Below are 20,991 nucleotides of genomic sequence, written 5' to 3'. Positions count from 1 at the left end.
TTGAATTTCTGACCAAAAATATGTATTTTTATTAAAATGCCAAAATTCATGGAATAAAGATAAAAATGTAATGACATGAAAAATAACTGAACAAATTAATAATTTAGCATGAATTGCAGGAAAGTGATATTCTACTTGCAAATCTATCTGTATTTATTTTAAACATAGCAATATGTATTAATGTTTTGCTATACACAACTATCCTGAATATAATCTTTTAAACAGTTGTGATATGGTCAAGGATCTAAAATAAACTTTCTCCACAGTAAGTACTTTATATAGGACAAAATTAAACAGTTTTATTAAAAAATTTATATATTCTGATTAATAACTTGGCTCATACCAGTTTGTTAAACATCATAAAAAAGGAAAAATTGATTTTCTTTTAATGTAAAGAGAAATATATCTTAAAAAATCCTCAACACAAATTTAAGGAGCTAGAGAGAAATAGCATGCTTTACTAACACATGCTAGTGTTTATCATGATAATGTTACCTTGAGTAATAATTCTGCTAACTGGGCTGTTTTAGGCAGCTTATTACCTTAGGATTGACTCTAGGTCAGGATGTCGTCGTTCTTCTCTCTTCAGAGACCCCTGATTTAGTGCTCGCAAAATTGTCTTGTCAAAAGGTTCTGAAGACAGTTCCTTTGGAAGCTAGATGAACAAATAATGAATTTCTCACATGTAAAAAAAAAGATGTAAGGCTTTTTGTATGACATTAAATATCAAGAAATACCATTCCTGCCCATGATTTATCCAAAAGCACTTTCTTATCTAATTATTTATGACTGAAAATAAACAATAAATAATCAATATTGTCAGTATTTTTGCTACTTTGAGATGATATATATAACCAGTTTTTATGCTTTCTGGGCATATCTAAAAGTGAACAAAGTATATATTTTAATGTTCAGTTGATAATGCATATGAATATTTGGATATGAATATGAACCCATAGGAATATTTCAGGACTACAAGTATAAGATTAACTCAGAAGTGCCTTTTTTAAAAAATAATTTTGATACTTTTTTTCTCCTAAATTTTGAGGTCCTAAGTTTCTTTCTCCTACCTCTCCCCTGATAAGCAATGTGAGATCAATTATACATGTGAAATCATGCAAAACATGTTTCCATAATAGCCATGTTGTATCCTCTGATATCAAAAAAGGCAAAAATAATAAAGAAAGTGAAAAAAAAATGCTTCAATCTTGTATTCAGATTTCATCAGTTCTATCTCTGGACAGTCCCTCTGGTTAGAATTGCCTTAATTTATTGTATTGATTAGAGTAGCCAAAGTAGTGAAGTCTTTCCCAGCTGATCATCATTATACTCTTGCTAATACTGTGATGTTCTCCTGGTTTTGCTCACTTCACTTTTATTAGTTCATTAGGAAGGAGAAAGAGTAAAGTCATATGGTTACTAGGTCTCTTTTAAAACTTCAACTTCTGAATAAAAAATAGATCATTGGGGCGGCTAGGTGGCACAGTGGATAGAGCACTGGCCTTGGAGTCAGGAGTACCTAGGTTCAAATCCGACCTCAGACACTTAATAATTACCTAGCCATGTGGCCTTGGGCAAGCCACTTAATCCCATTGCCTTGAAAAGTCTAAAAAAAAAAAAAATAGATCATTAATTTTGATCAAAAAGAAAAAAAGAAAACCAAACAGACTGAAAGGAACAAAAGTAGTTGCTAAATCACATACAGAAAAACTATAGCAGAAGCCAAGAACTTCCTCCCCTACACTTTGAGGTTAATGGTTATTATTATTCTGAAGCTTGAAGCCTCTGCTGTTCTCACATTTGTAGTGTGATCTCTACTACTCCCCAATAGCGAAGGAAAAAATTAGATTAATGTCAATGTTACTGAAAACGGAAAAACTTGCTGGTATCTTTTTTGCTTCTGTGAATATACCTGACAATTTGGTACCCCTAAGCAATATGCACTAACAAAGACTAAAAATACAAAAGGAACTATAATTCTTCTTAAAACTTCCCATTTTCCTAAACCAAATTTCACAGAAAGACCAAGAACAGGAGTTTCTACTTGTTGAGGGAAACTAGTTTAAAATAACCAATTCATCTCCAAACAGTATTCCTATTGTTGGGTTTAATGGCTATCAGATGAAAAGGAAAGTTTCTTTCCTTTGTAAAATTTTGTGGGTAGGGGGAAACTTGAAAGTTACAAAACTGCAGATCCATTTGTCCTGGCTACTCCTGCACATAGTGCAAAATAATGGAAGGCACAGAGAGACAAAATTGATACCTACACATTTAACACTACACTATCAAATTATCAAGGGTATATTTTGTCAAATTCTGTCCCTCATATGCTCAAAGGTGTGTCATCTCAATCTTAGTTTTCTGTGTTTTCCTTGCATTAATACAGACCACAATCTGTCCATTCTGGCCAACCTTTGCCATTCTCCATGGCTTTCCAGAGACCTAATTTTTAACACTTCCCAAAAATGACCATTTAACAAAGCAAATAACAAAATTCATATGTTGCAATAACAACAAAAAGATGGGAATATCTGGGAAAATAATGAAAACAAGCATCAATTAATAGATCACTGGAATAAATTAGATATGTAAAATTTCTAAGCAAAAAAACCTCTTTATTCAAAAGTTCTTAGAAAACTATACAGAAATATAATAGAAAAAAATTTGGATCCATCTTATACATGTAACACAAATAACAAATAACCTAAGTATTATTTTAAAAACATGATTAAAATTGTATAGAATTATAAGATTTCTTTCATAACCATGGATAAATGATGCATATGTAACCAGATCAAGAAAGACAAAATAGATTGAGTATATAATAATAAAAAACTTTTTCATAAAAGCAGTCAGAATAAGTTGCAAAGAGAATAAAACGTAGAGACAAGAACACAAAGGAAATGGCTGATACTCCAAGTCTATAGAGAAGTAACTGATATCAAAGTAACAGTTCTTGGAAGAAATACAAACTATTCTTTAGACATCTATCTAAAGCAGTACTCAAAATCACTAATACTCAGAAAAAATAAAACAAATCTGAGTTATCTCTAAGGTCCGTTATAATAAAAAGAAGCTAGATGGCCTAGTGAGGAGAAGTGCTGGATCTAGAGTCAAAAGATCAAAGGTCTTGAGTTCAAATGCTGCCTCAGGTACTTGATAGCTTTGTGACTCTGGGCAAATCACAACTGGTTTGTTCCAGTTTTCTCATTTGTGAAATGAAAGTAACAATAGCACTTAGCTCACAAGGGTGCTGGGAGGATAAAGAACGATATTTGTAAATCACTTTGGACCTTCTTAAGGCATAGTATAAATGCTATTTATGAGTATGATTATTATATGAAAAAATTTAGTGCTGTGGGGATGCAGGAAAACAGGCACAAAAATATGTATAAACAGGAAGATGTGTTTAAGTGATGAAAAATGAACCAGGCAAAACAAAAATATTAAAATGATTCTAGACAAGGATGCTACCAGATTATATAGCAAACATTCAGTCTTTTAAAAATTAAACTGAGTAGAAGATTGTACAAACTATCAGTCACAATTATTTACGTTGTTTTATTTAATTTTTCAGGGATTCTATATTGTGTGGAATCTAATTTGGAATAAATAGTATGGAGTTGTATGATGTCAAAACTAATTATCAATAACATTTTAAAAATTAGGATAAAATGGCAATATGGTAGGACCTAGAGAAACAGATATGCCATCAATACCTCAATAAACCTCTAAAAAATGTACCAGATAAAAACACATAATGGGGTGCATGAGCTGAAGCTCACATGGACTTTACTTGGACTTCAACTGAACAAAGAAAGGGTGAATACAATCTCTCTCTCTCTCTCTCTCTCTCACACACACACACACACACACACACACACACACACACACACACACACACAGAGGAGAGAGAGAGAGAGACAGAGAGAGAAAGAAATAATAGGAAATTGAAACAGAGAGAGAAAACAAACTACATTGTTGGAAAGTAGAGTCTTAACTGGGTAGTGAAAGCACATAAAATATTTGGGAGTCCATCTATCAAGGCAAAACTGGTATCCATCTATGAATATAATTACAGAGAAAATGACCTAAATAATTGTAGAAATACCAATTCAAAATTTCCTAGCATTTTTTAAAATGTATTCAACACACAGGATTACAATTACATCAAAATAGTTATTAAGATATTTAATAGTTTAAAGACCCTAAGTTAAGAATTAATGTACTAATTGCTCATAAAAGATCCTGTCAATAAAAATACCAGTACCAAATTAATTTATGTATTCAAATATCCTACCATTCATAAAGAGAATTTTTATTGATCAAGAAAAAATAATTTTTTTATCTAAAGGAATAAAAAGTCAAAAATGTCATATAATGGGAAAAAATGGGGGGGAAAAGGAAGTCTAGAAATACCAGACCTGAATCTGTACTACAAAGAAATATTCATCATAATAATTATAGAAAGGTTATATAAGTGGAACAAAACAGGTTATATAACATATATAAAAACTAACATAGTATTTGATAAGCCCCCCTCCAAATCCCTTACCCCAACAAAGAACTTACTGTTAGAGAAAACCAATGGGAAGCTAGGAAGCAGTCTGGCATAATAAGCTAAATTTAAGATCAACAGCTCAAACTAAGACAAACTCAAAATGGATATGTGACTTGGACACGGAAGGTGACATCATAAGTAAATTAGAGAAGCAGGAAGAGTTTACCTTTGAGATTATGGTTATGAAAAGAGTTTATGACCAAAGAAAAGAGAGGATCAAAGAAGATAAAATGGGCAATTTTGAAAGCATAAAATTAAGCAGTTTTTGCACAGACAAAAACCAATGAAGCTACAATTAAAAGGGAAGCAGGTGTAGGGAGGGGTGTGTGTGTGTGTGTGTGTGTGTGTGTGTGTGTGTGTGTGTGTGTGTGTGTAGGGGGAAATCTTGGCAGCAGCAAATTTCTCTCATCAGAAGTGCATTTCTAATATATATAAGCCATTAGTAAATGGCTTAACAAATTATGATATGGAAGTTAGGTGGAATGCTTTTTATTTATTATTGTTTCATATGAAATGACACATTTGGCTAAGAAATAAGAGATAAACAACTTCAGAAAGTAATAGGAATTGGGGCGGCTAGGTGGCGCAGTGGATAAAAGCACTAGCCCTGGAGTCAGGAGTACCTGGGCTCAAATCCGGTCTCAGACACTTAATAATTAACTAGCTGTGTGGCCTTGGGCAAGCCACTTAACCCCATTTGCCTTGCAAAAACCTAAAAAAAATAAAAAGTAATAGGAAGACTTCTAGGAATGTAGATGCAGAATAAAGCAAGCAGAACCATGACAACAACTTACACAACAACTTACACAACAACAACAAAATTATAAAGAAAATAACTCTGAAAGAATAAACATTTATGGATGAAATGACCAAACACTGTCCTGGTGGATCAAAAATGAAACATCACTTCTCACAAATAGGAGTGAGATTCAAAATACAAAATGTTACATTTTCTGGGTATAGTCAACGAGAAGAATATGCTTTGCTTGATTATACATATTTATCATAAATATTTTTTTTTCTTGTTGTATAACTTGGTAGGGGAAGGGTCTTGGGCAGAGAAGAGGAAGAAGAAAAAAATTAAAATTTCAGAAGTATTAGATAATGCCAAAGAGGAAAATCTATTTGTTTAAAAAATGGATCCCCCTACAGTTCTTACTTTATATTCACAAAATGTTGCTTAGTCAAAGTATCCATTTTACCCATTTAAAAATGTGGCATATTGTCATTTAACTCATAAGGAAGAGAAATAAACTATACTTGCAACAGGGAAAATTATTAACAATATTTTGAATAATCTAACTCCTTCCCTCCCAAATATGACAATATTTATTAGTTTACTGGTAATCTAGCTTTTATACATATAAAACTTTTTTCAGATTTGTAAGGAGACAATTTTAAAACTAACTCACTTAAAATTCCCAATATATTTGACTAAGGTTATTTAAAATATTATTTTGTGTTAGCTGTAGTAATATGAGAAGAAAAAAATTGAAGAAATTAGAATTGGGAAGAAACAAAACTCTCACTCTTTGCAGATGATATGATGTAAACCTAGGGGACCCTAAAAAATTATCTAAAGAAACTATTGGAACCAATGAATAACTTTAGCAAAGTCGCAGGATATAAAATAAATATAAATCCTAAGCATTTCTATACATTACTAACAAGATATAGTATCAAGATATTGAATGAGAAATCCCATTTAAAATAACTTCAGACAACATAAAATTTTGGGGAGTCTACCTGCCAAGGCAGACTCAGAATCTCTTTGAAAACAACCATAAAACACTTTTCACACAAATAATAACTAGGCAAATATCAAATGCTCATGGATAGGCTGAGATAATAGAAGAAAAATTATACTTTTACCTAAATTAAACTATTTATTAAGTGCCATACAATCAAACTTCCAAAAATTATTTTAGTGAGCTAGAAAAACAGTAACTACATTCATATGGAGGAACAAAAAGTCAAGACTATCAAGGGAACTAATGAAGAAAAATGCAAAAGAAGATGGCCTAGCCATACCAGATCTAAAATTCTGTAATAAATCAGCAGTCATCAAAACTGTCTGCTACTGGCTAAGAAAGAGAGGTAGATCCGTGGAATAGACTAGGTGCAAAAGCAACAGTAGGAAATTATAGTAATCTTTACTGTTTAACAAACTCAAAGAGTCCAGCTTCTGGGATAAGAACGCTCTTAAATAAAAACTGCTGATAAACTGAAGATAGTATGGCAGTAACTAGGATTAGATCAACATCTCACATCCTAAATCAAGATAAGGTCAAAACGGATGCAGGATTTAGGCATAAAAGACAGTATTATAAGCATATTAGGAGACCAAGGAATAGTTTACCTGTCAGATCAATGAAAAGAGGAGCAGTTTATAACCAAGAAAATAAATAAAAATAAACTGGATAGTTTTGATTACTTTAAAAAAATTTGATTACTTTAAATTTGACCAGTCTAACCAAAATCAAAAGGAATGTATTAAACTGGGAGACAGTTTTACAACTAGTGTTTCTGACAAAGAACTCATTTCTAAAATAGAGAACTGAGTCAAATTTATAAAAAAAAAAAGCCATTCCCCAATTGACAAATGGTCAAAGGATATGCAAAGGCAATTCTCAGATGAGAAAATTAAAACTATCTAGGGACATATGAAAAATTGCTCTAGATCATTATTGATTAGAGACATGCAAGTTTAAGCATCTCTAAGGTACTACCTCACACCTCTCAAATTAGCCAATATGATCAGAAAGGACAATGATCAATGTTGGATACTGGAAATCTGGGACACTAATACAATGCTGATGGAGATGTGAACTCATCCAACCTTTCTGGAGAGCAATTTGCCCAAAGGGCAATAAACATGTGCATACCCGTTGATCCAGCAATACCACTACTGAACACCCTGAAGAGATCATGAAAAAAGGTAAAAACACCAACATGCATAAAAAAAATATTCATGATAGCTCTGTTTGTTGTGGCAAAGCATTGGAAATCAAAGGGATGTCCATTAATTGGGGAATGGCTGAACAAACTGTGGTATATGGATGTTAATGAACACTATTGTTCTATTAGAAACCAGTAGGGATAGAATTCCAAAAGAGCTTGGAAAGACTTGCATGAATTGAAGCTGAGTGAGATGAGCAGAACCAGACGAATATTGCAAATTGTAACAGCAACATGGGTTGAATGATCAGGGAGGTGATGCCATGATATGCACATGAACTGGATTTGAGTAAAGGGGTGCTGTGCTAAGTCACCAGTTTCACTTTTTTCCTCCAGAGTCCTCTAGATTCAGTGGCCAGATATAATTCCATGATAAACTACAACAGTCAAGAACCAGATCGCCTATAGCACATAGAAAACAAAACATTCTTTTATCACTATCTCAAGTTTATAGTTTGTCCTTTGTTCTCTGGGAGGACCAAAACTTCAGAAAAGTGAAGCCATGACTAATAAGTGAAATGGATTTAAGTTGGGGGGTGAGGGGGAACTGTACAAAGTCATCAACCTCAATTTTTCCTTAGGAGCCATCTGGGTAAAGTGGCAAGACATAGCTCAGGATGACTGGAAATGGCCCTGGATGCATAGGGAGACCTTAGTCTTTTTTTTGTTTGTTTAGTTTTTGGTTTTTGCAAGGCAATGGGGCTAAGTGACTTGCTGAAGGACACAGAGACAAGTTAGTATTAAGTGTCAGGTCCTCCTGACTCCAGGGTTGGTGCAGCACTATGACACCTAGCTGCCCCAAACCTAAGGTCTTAAAATAAATTTCTGTTTGTTAAAGGCAATGCCAGTTCAGTGATTAAGGTTAAGAAATGAGACAAAAGGGGCAGCTAGGTGGCACAGTGGATTGAGCACCAGCCCTGGAGTCAGGAAGACCTGAGTTCAAATCGAGCCTCTGACACTTAATAATTGCTGAGTTGTGTGACCTTGGGCAAGTCACTTAATTTCACTTCCTTAAATAAAAAAATTAAAAAATAAATGAGGCAAAGAATGACCTCCTTCAACAAAAATGTGCATACTCTTTGATCCAACAATACCACTACTGGGTCTATACCCTGAAGAGATGATGAAAAAGGGTAAAAACATCACTTGTACAAAAATATTCATAGCAGCCCTGTTTGTGGTGACAAAGAATTGGAAATCAAGTAAATGTCCTTCAATTGGGGAATGGTTTAGCAAACTGTGGTTATGTATGTCATAGAACACTATTGTTCTATTAGAAACCAGGAGGGATGGGAATTCAGGGAAGCCTGGAGGGATTGGCATGAACTGATGCTGAGTGAGATGAGTAGAACCAGAAAAACACTGTACACCCTAACAGCAACATGGGGGCAATGATCAACCTTGATGGACTTGCTCATTCCATCAGTGCAACATTCAGGGACAATTTGGGGCTGTCTGCAATGGAGAATACCATCTGTAGTCAGAGAAAGAACTGTGGCGTTTGAACAAAGACCAAGGACTATTACCTTTAATTTAGGGGGGAAAAAAACCTGATATCTTATTGTCTGATCTTGCTATCTCTTTTACTTTATGTTTCTTCCTTAAGGATGTGATTTCTCTCTCATCACATTCAATGGATCAATGCATACCATGGAAACAGTGTAAAGACTGGCAAATTGCTTTCTGTGGGGGGTGGGGGGAGAGAAGTAAGATTAGGGGAAAAATTGTAAAACTCAAAATAAATAAAATCTTAAAATTTTTTTTTTAAATGTCCTCCTTTATCTCATCAAAAAACCCCAAACCAAACAAAAACTCAATATGGGAAAGGAAGATATTCAGGATTTCTGGACAAAACAGAAACAACTGCTATTTATATTCACTCAAGAGTAATTAGGGTCCAAACAAAGCAAGTTTTATCACTATCCCTGCTTAATGACTTAGAAATTCATCAAGAATTTTATTTGGAGAAATGGGAAGATTTTTAAGTTTGTGAAAAGTATTACAAAAATGAAGCTGAATGGGGCAGCTAGGTGTCATAGTGGATAAAGCACCGGCCTTGGAGTCAGGAGTACCTGGGTTCAAATCTGGTCTCAGACACTTAATAATTACCTAGCTGTGTGGCCTTGGGCAAGCCACTTAACCCCATTTGCCTTGCAAAAAAAAAAAAAATGAGGCTGATTTAATTTCCTGGAAACCATTCTTTCCATAATTCCCCAAGTTAACAGTACAAAATTTTCAGTAAGAAATGTGGAGTTAGATTTGCTTTGTCAACAAAGTTCAAATCTCTACTTCAAGCTTGAGAAAAAGTTAAATATTATATAACCAACAAATTTAAAAATGAAAAATCTCTTTTAATTAACATTGGTTAAAGTAACATTAAGAAAATGTTCCAATCAACATCAAGAAATGAAAGAAAATGCCTCTCTGGTATCCTTATAAGATGGTTTAAGATGGTTTCCTATATCTAATAAAGCTTTTATTAAAATTGAGTAGACCTTATAATTTAGCAATCTCTTCTATTTTATTTTTTCCTCAAGGAAATTATTTTTATCTCAACACATTCAATTTTGATCAATGTATAGCACGGAAACAATGTAAAGACTATCAGCCTGCTTTCTGTGGAGGGGGTAGGGGGAGGGAAGGGAGGTTGAGGGAAAAACTGTAAAATTCAAAACATTACAAAAATGATAGGTAGAAATATATAACTGCAAAACAAATAAAATATTTATATTAAAAAATTGAGTAGACCATCACTTTATAGTCTTATTCAAAATACATACCTTTAGTAGAAATTCTAGTAGTTCTTGATGTGTTTTTGTTACAGTTGTTACAGAAAGATCAGACCAGTTTACCTAATTAAAAAAACATATTTCATGTTTATTTCTTACAACAGATTTTTAAAAGTTTTGTTTAAGCAGAAGCTATACAAACAGAAGTAAGAATATCAGAAATATTAATGAGCCAATCAATGAAATAAATCTTGCAAAGCAACCAGCTTTGCATTGGTATCTTCTCAAAATATCTCAAAAAAAAATTCCAAATCTGTCATATGAGGAAATGACTTGTGAAAAATGCCATCCTAATTGGAAATTGTGGGAATGTCCATCACAAGTTATGGTATATGAATGTTATGGAGTACTATTGTTTTATAAGAAACCATAAACGATCAGACTTTAGAGAAGCATGGAAAGATTTATACAAACTGAGGCTGAGCAGGAAGGAGAACCAAGAGAATATTGTTCACGTTAACAACAACAACAATGAAGGAGGCAGACCCTCTTAGTAGTTCAGCAATCCAGAATAATCTTGGGAGACCTGTTATGGACAATGCCATCCAAATCCAGGGGGGGGGGGGACAAAGAAACAAAAAACCCACAGATTCTTATGGAAATTCACTTTTTAAAACTTTTCCCTTCATTTTTCCTTCCTTTTCTTTTTTTCCTTAGTTCTAATTCCTTACACAAAATAACTAATAGGCAAATATGTTAAAACACAAAAGTACATGTACAACTTTTACCAGATGGGTAAGGGGGGGGGGAGTGAGGGAGGTAGAAGAATGTTTAACTTATAAATATGTAGGTGGATGAATGCTGAACACAATCAGGAAAAATAAAATAAAATAAATATCAATTAAAAAGAAAAACACTACTATATTTTATTGAACTTTAAACTCAAATCACATAATCTTTTACAAATGCTGTGTTTTGAGGTGACAGGGTTAGGGTTGTGAAGAAAAAGTACAAAAATGACTAAGGAAGAGATGCAGAACATCAATAAAAACAAACTAGATAATTTTGAATACATTAAATTAAAAAACTGTTGCATAGACAAAAACACTGTAACCAAGATCAAAAGAAATGTAGTAAATTGGGAAACAATTTTTACAACTAGTATTTCTGAAAAAGAACTCATTTCTAAAATATATATATAGAGAGAGAACTGAGTCAAATTGATAAAAAAAAAAAACAAGCCATTCTCCAAATGGCTAAAGGATATGCAAAGGTAATTTACAGAAATCAAAGCAATCCATAATCATATGAAAAACTGCTATAAATCATTACTGATTAGAGAAATACAAATTAAAGCACCTCTGAGGTACCACTTCACACCTCTCAGACTGGCCAATATGACCAGAAAGGACAATGATCAGTGTGGGAAGGAATGTGGGAAATCTGGGACAATGCATTGTTGGTGGAGTTGTGAACTCATCCAGCCTTTCTGGAGAGCAATTTGGAATTACGCCCAAAGTGCAATAAAAATGTACCTACCTTTTGATCCAGCAATACTACTACTGGGTCTTTACCCTGAAGAGATGATGAAAAAAGGGTAAAAACATCACTTGTACAAAAATATTCATAGCAGTCCTGTTTGTGGTAGCAAAAAAATTGGAAATTGAGTGAATGTCCTTCAGTTGGGGAATGGCTTAGCAAACCATGGTATATGTATGTCATGGGAAACTATTGTTCTATTAGAAACCAGGAGGGAGGGGAATTCAGGGAAGCCTGGAGGGATTTGCATGAACTGATGCTGAGTGAGATGAGAAGAACCAGAAGAACATTGTACACCCTAAACAGCTACATGGAGGTGATGATCAACCTTAATGGACTTATTCATACCAATGGACTTTCATTTCATCAGTTCAACAATCAGGGACAATTTTAGGGTATCTGTGATGGAGAATACCATCTATATCCAAATAAAGAATTGTGGAATTTAAACAAAGACTAAAGACTATTATTACCTTTATTTTTTTAAAAAGGTATCTTAATGTAATTTTGCTATCTCTTATTTATTTATATGTTTTCCCCTTAAGGCTATGATTTCTCTCTCAACACATTCAATTTTGATCAATGTATAGCACGGAAACAGCGTAAAGACTATTAGACTGCCTTCTGTGTGGGGTGGGGGGGTGAAGGGAGGAAGTGAGATTGCAGAAAATATTGTAAAATTCAAAAAAACAAAAAAAAAAGGAAAAAGGAAAAAGTACAAAACCCAATGTGCTCTTTATTATTTGAAACTATTAAAGTTAAGATATTCAAATGCCATAATGGTCTCTCAAATAAAGAACAAAGTCAGTCCCTGGTTTCAAGTAGTTCAATCTACTGGGTAGACAATAAGCTAATAAAAACCATGTACCAACAGGTTATCAAGGGGATAGGTTGTAGATAATCTTAGAAGGCACTGAGAAAGGTTTTTTTGCAGAAGATTGAGATACTAGCTGAGACTTGAAGCAAGCCAGAGAAACTAAATATGTTACCTTATCATTTAAGAAACAAATCCTAGAGAAATGTACCTTATACAAAGTAACAGCAATGTTGCAGGATGATCAGTTTTGGATGATCTGTCTATTCTCAGCAATACCATGACCCAAGAAATCATCCCAAAGACCGAGCTGATGGAGTCTGAATACATACTGATGCATACTTCATTTTTTTTTCACTTTAATTTTCCTTGAGATTTCTCTATTTTTTTTTGTGGGTAGAAGGGGTTATGTTTACTTTTACATGACTACTGTACTAAGGTTTTTAATGACTACACATTTTTAACCTACACCAAGTAACTTGGCTTTCTCAATAAGGGGGTGTGGGATGGGAGAAAGGAAGAGACTACTGAACCCAAGGTTTTGGAAATAAATGCTGAAACTTGTTTTTGCATGTAGCTAGGAGAAAAAATAGAAACAAACCTAGGGGATTTTTTTTGCCTTTTTCTTTTTAGCCTTATAAATTTTTTCTTAGCATTCTACAAATGTAATTTTTAAAAACTCTTTACTTCTACTAAAGTAATTATGACCAAATGTTCCCAAGTCACAACTGGCAAAAATATTCATTATTGACAATGTCTTCAAAATTAAAATAGATGTAAAAATTTTCTCAGTTGTTTTCTCAAAATCAAATTTCTAGGAAACAAAATGTGATGATGAGTATCTCAGCTAAAAAGAAAGTATGTAATTTTTTTAATGCAACAAATTCTGGCAATATTGATTCATTTAAATTTCACTGAGCCTTAGTTTCTTTGTTCTATAAAAAGAGGAGGTTTAACTTGATTACATCTCTGGTCACTTCAATTAGTTTCTACCTTAAAAAAAAAATTCTGACTTTGTGACTTAAGAAATGCTTTAAGTATTTCACTATATTAACTTACTTTGAAGGTGTATTCCCAATGCTTGTCAGCCCTTTTTCTTTGCACTCCTTTCAGTATTATTTTCTCAATGTGTACAGCTGAAAAGAAAGAGTATTAGTTCAATTTCAATAATAACCACAAAACTATGATTTAAACTTTTGAAGTTGAGGGGGATGGGAAATTAAAATGTTATCCATCAATTAAGAGATAAGAGTCTTTCTCCAAACTCATATAAGGAAAAATGTCCCAAATTCTAAGACTTAAAGAGTATTAGCAGAAGAAAACTTTGCAATTTGTCTATTGTAAGACACCTGAACAAAATGAAATCTATTATCAAATACATTAAAAAGTACTAAGGCTTCTTAAAAACATTTTGTAAATGTATAGCATTGCATACTTTGGCATATTTTTATTATTATTATTATATTAAGAAACTACCTTAGTGCCTTTACATATATGATTTTTTCTCAACTACATGCAATGGTAGTTTTCAACAATCATTATTTTTGCAAGATTTTGAGTTTTACATTTTTCTCCCTTGCTCCCTTCCCTCCCCACAACAAAAAGCAATCTAGATATTTATGTATACATATACACATATAACTAAACATAGATCTATAGCAATGATTTACATTTACTTTTAATGTGAATCTCAAGAAAAAGCTCCAAATTTTAGAACTTTAGTCCATTGTCATTATGAGGAAACTTAGGACCAAAGCCATTAAGTGATTTATTAAAGTTACCCAAATATTAAAGAGAACTTTCTTGGCTATCATTCTCACCATTCATTTATATTGAGTCTATGGAGTCCACTTAAAAGCTCGGAAATATTATTCATAGGATTATGAAAGCATATCACTTTCTTCCCTACTTCCTACTCTTGAAATAGCTTCTTTTAAGACTCAAATTCACAAGTGTCCAGTAAATGCATTACTCTGCTTCAGCGCATAATTCCAATGTGTTGAGTTTTATGTGAACCTTGGAGTTCAATATATACATAGCTCTTTTCTCTCTATCTCCTTTCTTCTTTTCATCCCTTTCTTCTGGGTACTCTGCCCAAAGAACTAGTAAGGTTACCAAATCACTCTGGCTCTCCTTGAATGACCAACAATAGGTCTCAGCCTAAGCCCACTTGGTAAATACTTGGTTATTGATTCAAAGTGAATTTACAATAGCATAGTGTAATAGCAATAGCTTCTATTTTGGGCAAAAATCTTAAGAGTTTTCCCCTCCTAGATTGAATTTTTTTGATTATGCAAAAGAAGCTCTCTTCTTTTCTTTTGTTCCAGTCTTAATTACTCAGATCGGGGTGAGGGAAGTGGGCCAAACTCTCTTACCTAACCTACATCACTGAATGGGTATAGTCTCAGGCAGACTGTGTCCTGGTTCAAAGACCTAGGTTTAAAAGATCATGGTCTCCTACTACATCCAGGATGATCTCTAGTCCTCCTGATCCATATTTGCTCATTGGACCAGATGACTCTGGAGGAGAAAGTGATGCTGATAATTTTGCACAACCACCCCTCACTTATGTCCAATTTACTTATATGTCATGGCATGCTCTTCATCAACAATGGGAAAACATCAATCATGTCATAATTCAGCTTGACAAGTAGCATATCATCTAAGCTTCTAAGGTACCAACTAAAAATGTTGAATAGCACCTGACCAAAGACAAATTTCTCTCAGGATGCTCTACTTAGGATACTCCCCCCCAACTGACATTATGCAATTAGTTCTCCTTTCTTTAGGTCTAGGCATTGAACCAGTTTCAAAACCAAATGATATAATCATTTATACTATTTATAGTATTATACTATCTCTTCTAGATTGCTCACAAGGAAGGCATATATTTGAAAAAAAATTTAAATATATTCTGTGTATACAGCACCCCCAATCTAGTTTTCATTTATCCTGAAATAAAAAGGAAATAAAATACTGAAATGAGATATTCTTGATAAGGTCATGGTGACTTTTCATAGTCAGAATTTTGCAAAGTGCTCATAAATCATGGATTTTAGTATTTTGCCAGGAAGAAAGGTTGAATTTACAGTTTAAGGTTTCCAGATAACATACTTCAGCAACTTGAAAGTTGGTTCTTCTGCAATCCTGCAATATACCCCTCATTGTCCACAATATTTTACAATTAATGATTTTTCTTAAAAAAGCCCAATAATCACACCTACCAGTTCTTTCAATACTCTGGATAGCAATTCATCTAAGCCTAGAGGTATGAACTCATTGAGGATAGCTAGATAATATCTATTATCTTTTCTTATTTATCTTTTATTGCTCTTTTCTAGTTTAGATCCAAAGATCATTCTTCTTGGCAGAGATAACTGAATCTAAGTAAATGTTGAGTTGTTCAGGCTTCTGTCATCATTCATTCCATTAGTTTCTAGAAATTCTGTTGCTCCCAAAAGATAATAATTTACCACCTTATTTATAGTCATCCATACATCCTAGATTTTGTTCACAGTGGTACTAGACAATTCTTATAAACCAAGATATACATTTATCTTCATTATCAGTCTTTACTTCTATCTTCTTTATATAAGGCTTGGAAAAAATCTAAGACGACAAACAAGTTTGCAGTACTTATACATTTATCTCTTTTAAAGCAGTCCCCCTTTCCCTCCTCTCCAAAATAATTTTTAATTGTGTCTTAAGAATCTCATTTTTTAGAATTTCCTCTTGGATTGTTAACATTCCCTTCAAAATATTAGGCCACTGAATTTTAGGCACACCTTTCTCCAAAGTCTAAAATCTACTTTTCTAAAAACCTATGGTACATATTTGTACCATACTTGTAACTACTATTCAAAAGAATCATAAATCCAGAAGAGCTAGAAAAGTTCTTAAAGGCCTAGTTCAACTTCCTTACTTTAAAGTTAAGGAAGTTGAGACCAAGAAGCTATGTAACCTGCTCAAGGGCATAAAGAGGTTAAGTAGCACAACCTGGATTGAAATTTAGCCTCTAAGGCTATATACATTCACAACATTCTTTTCAATGTAACATGCTGCCTGCAAGCATTTCCTTTAATATAAAACTGGAGATAGTAGTCACTTGTTACGTAAGTTTTTATTTAAATCAGTTTTTACCAGTTGTTCAGAATTAATTAATTAGTTTTATAGCTTTTGAAAGTTGAAATTCTTAAATCAAATAGCTGCTCTGCTTAAAAATCCAGTTCATGTTTATCTGAAGTTCCCCAACACTATATTATCAAGATTTCACAAAAGACTTGTGACCTACTTCTCCAACTCACCTAATTTCCTCCTCCTATTCAGGTAGTCTGTGGTATATGCATAATACTATTGATGTGTTTTCTTATTTAATTTCATACAAATAATCTCAAATCTGTTTATTCTGGAGTTTTCTCAAATAACTTTTCATATACTATTCTCCTCCACCCCACTACACATCTTTTCTATTCTTTTTGAATAAAGCATACTATTCTAGAGCCATATTCTAGTCATGATTCTTATGCTACCAAAGTCTTTAAGTGATACCTATGACATAAAATCTACCTCCCTACACAGACCTCTAATACACCCTGGGCATTTTAAGAAAGACATTTGAGGCTCACTTCTTGGATATTATTTCTCATAAATGAGTCAATGACAAGCAATCATTAAGCACTTAACTAGACTCAAACACTGTATTGAGTATTAGAAATAAAATTCAATGACTAATATGAAAATACACTTAATGCATAACTTCTATTGCTTGCTGATAGCCAAGAAAGTTCTCTTTAATATTTGGCTAACTTTAATAAATCACTTAATGGCTTTGGTCCTAAGTTTCCTCATAATGACAATGGACTAAAATTCTAAAATTTGGAGCATTTTCTTGAGATTCACATTAAAAGTAAATGTAAATCACTGATATAAGATATAGTATAATCTCAAAAGCAAAAACACAAGAAAAATTTTTTCCAAATTAAAAAACAAAAACCCAACAATCTCAAATGAAATGATTATACAGCAATTATATAGCAATATTTCTGCCAATTAAGTCCACAACTGAGAATTTTAAATTGTATTTCCCATAAATTTGTATTTCCCATAAATTTGCTACTTGGAATCAATGAAAAACTCTTTCTTGTCACATATAAGAAATGTGGGACTTAATGAAATGTCCAACTTAGCCAACTGATAAGACCAGCTGTAGACCAGAAAATGCCAAAACTATGGCTTCTAAATAATACAAATATTGATTAAGAAATTAAAATTGAATTAAAATCAACAGAAAATATGACTGCTAAATGAAAATACTTGGATTTTCAAAGTCTAAATAAAAATAAGAAATAATGATTTGGCACATAAGGAAGGAAGATTGGATATAGCAAAGGTAAAATATAATGGCATAAACCTGTTTCTATAGTTTAAATGAGCTATTATGCTACACTTCAAAAAAGTTTACTTCCGTAATAGCAGCCAATATTATTTATATAATGGTACTTACTATGTGTCAGGTACTGTGCTAAATGATTTACAATTATCATCTCATTTGATTCTTACAATATTGACATTAAGTGTAATTATTGTTGTTATTATTATTGTTATTATTTTGGAGGGTGGGGTAGGAGAGTAGGGCAATGGGGTTAAGTGACTTGCTTAGGGTCACCCAGCTTGTAAGTATCAAGTGTCTGAAGTTGAATTTTAACTCAAGTTCACCTGACTCCAAGGCTGGTGCACTGTCCACTATGGCACCTGGCTGTCCCCAAAAATGCTATTATTATTGTTGTTGTTGTTGTTGTTGTTATTTGCATTTTTGAGATGAGGAAAATAGAAGCAAAAGGAGGGTAAGTATCTTTTAGGGGTCCAGAGAGCCATTAAGTGTCTAAGGTTGAATATGAACTCAGATCTTCTTGATTCTTTTTATTCCCTCTCCCTAATACTCTACTTGAAAACAAAGTACATGAAATAAACAATTTGACATCTTGAATGAATTTCCATAATTTATATGTAAATTTTTTCCTAGTATACTTTAAGAAATAGTGAAGTCAACAGTAAGCTTCTCAAAAAGAACTTCATACCTTCTCGCTGAGATCTATGAGAGGTCATGGTAAGTCCATCATGAAGCAGAGGGGCTTGTTCCATCAAACTGGTTTCATTATTTCGAATATAATCACCATGGGAAGTATCATTCTGATGAAAAAGAGGATCATATTAATTCACATTACACAACTTTTAATAAGAATAATTTCTCTGTAACAATTTCAAAGTTTAATATTTTTGTTAATATTAGTAATGATTTTACAAGCAACTTTAAGGATAATTGAGATTAGTCAAGAGAAGAGAAGGCATGAAGAATAAGAAAGTCAAAAGAAGTCAACAGTTTTTTGGTTATCAGTCTATGGAATACTTATCTTCCAGTCTTCTTGGGATTGCAATGCTTCTACTATAATCTAATGAATTCTATGATCTAGGACATCTCTAACTTGTTACTGAATACACAACTCTCTTTCTGGTTGTGGTAACTCTGCATTGGAGTTTTCCACACCAGAAGTGCATCCTCTTATGAAATCTACATCTCAGAAGTCCTTGTGTTTCCTTCAAAACTCAGCTCAAATGCTGCCTTCTACATGATCTTCCCCCTAATTCCAGAATCTAGTGCCTTCCCTTTCTAACACATAACTAACTTATTGCCCAAATAAAATGCAAGTTCCTTGTGGTCAAGGACTATTTCATTTTTGTTTTTATATCTCTAATAAATGGCACATGATGTCATAAATATCTATTGACTGACTTCAATTTAAGATCTTAGCATACTGAACAGGAAGGAGTATCTGGGGACAAAAATATTCATTTTTTTAGATAAGTTCTTAAATTTTTTTTGAGTCAAAAATCCTTATTGACTTCCCCTCTCCCAGTACAATATTTAAGTCAAAAAATGAAATATATTGGATCACAAAGGAAACAAATTATATTAAAATTTATTTTAAATTCAAGGACCCTGGGCAAAGAACTTTTGATAATAAATCAAATTCTCAAATTTATCCATTAGTATTTATTCCTTTGTAATATGCATCCTTTTTATAATTTGCCATCTCTCAAATGTAATATGATTCTAAGATGCTTTAGAGGAATCTTGGAATGGAATATTTTAAGAAAGGAAAGGATTTAAAAGTTGGAAGGGAAAGGATTCTGGAAAGATGGCAGAGCAGGTCAGAAAATTTCAAGCTCTCCAGATTTCCTCCACAAAAAAAGCAAAAAAAAAAGACCTCAGGGTGAACGAAAAGTGGCAAAAAAAAAATAAATAAATAAACAAGAGTTGGGGGCAAAACGGTGATCCTCCTGGGAAAACCAGAGAAGATCAGAAGATCCCTGACAAGAGGTTCAGCTGAGTGAGAAACAAACACCTCCAGGCTAGCTCCCTCAAGCAAGAGATGAGACCTAGGAGCAGAGGGGTTTGGAGGTAGTCTCAGTTTGGGGGGGGCGGGGATCCAAGGAGGGGCAAGAAGGAACCAGCACACCTCAGTGAGTGCAGAAGTAGCCCAGAATGCTGCTGGTTGTGAACCTTACAGGAGAACTGAGTTCTCAAGTCATGGTTTCAGGTCAGAGGGAAGAACTGAAGATTATTAGTAACTGGAGAGTTCTCAGGGAGTAAGACTGAAGCAGAGAAAAATATTAGAAACTTTTTTTCTTCTGTTATTGACCTTAAACTGACAAAGCACCTACTATAAGGCACAATGTCAGAACAGTTAATCTTTTTCCTTTCTATCTTAGCCTTGTTCTAACAAAGAACCAAGTAAAATTAAAAGAGATCAAGCATAAAATAAAATAGAAGAGAATGCGAAACCCCTCATAAGAAAAACAACCAAACTGGAGAACAAATCCAGAAAAGAAAACATAAGAATAACTGGACTACCTAAAGCTATAGTCAAGAATTTTGATACAAGAAATAATTTTTTAAAATTGTCCTGAAGAGCAAGCAGGAAAAGTCAAAACAGAAGACAGAAAAAATTCCCCAATTACCACCTGAAAGGATCCTAGGAGGAAAACTGATAGGGATGTCACAGCTAAATTCAAAATCCCCCCAGTTTAAGGAGAAAATATTAATAGCAGCAAAAAAAAATTCAAATATGAAGGAGTCATAGTTATAATTACTCAAGACCTAGCAATGACTACTTTAAAAGACTGCAACTTTTGAAACACCACAAACAGAAAAGAACTAGAGCTGTGACTGAAAAAAACATACCCAGCAAAGTTAAGAATTAACAACCTCAAAAAAGGACATTCAATGACTTGTCAAACTTTCAAGATTTTACTGCAAAAAGACCTAAACTTAATAGAAAATTTCACATACAAGATCCAAGAGAAACATAAGATAAACATTAAAAGACCAA

The 20,991-nt window shown here is 33.2% G+C and overlaps 1 protein-coding gene across 1 annotated transcript in view; it reads right to left on the bottom strand.

The window, feature by feature from the left end:
• The window catches only part of ZCCHC2 (zinc finger CCHC-type containing 2), a 90,647-nt gene that overhangs the window by 40,608 nt on the left and 29,048 nt on the right, over positions 1-20,991 (bottom strand). The window contains exons 2-5 of the mRNA XM_074202551.1: positions 18,679-18,790; positions 13,661-13,737; positions 10,300-10,371; positions 543-655 (exon numbers count right to left, since the gene is read on the bottom strand). Coding sequence (XP_074058652.1) covers positions 543-655; positions 10,300-10,371; positions 13,661-13,737; positions 18,679-18,790 — 374 coding nt within the window. The remainder of the gene's footprint in view (positions 1-542; positions 656-10,299; positions 10,372-13,660; positions 13,738-18,678; positions 18,791-20,991) is intronic.

This window comes from Macrotis lagotis, chromosome X (genome assembly GCF_037893015.1).
Source record: "Macrotis lagotis isolate mMagLag1 chromosome X, bilby.v1.9.chrom.fasta, whole genome shotgun sequence".
Classification (NCBI taxonomy): domain Eukaryota; kingdom Metazoa; phylum Chordata; class Mammalia; order Peramelemorphia; family Peramelidae; genus Macrotis; species Macrotis lagotis.
The sequence above is the reverse complement of the archived record's forward strand: the minus strand, read 5'-3'. Positions and strand labels throughout refer to the sequence as shown.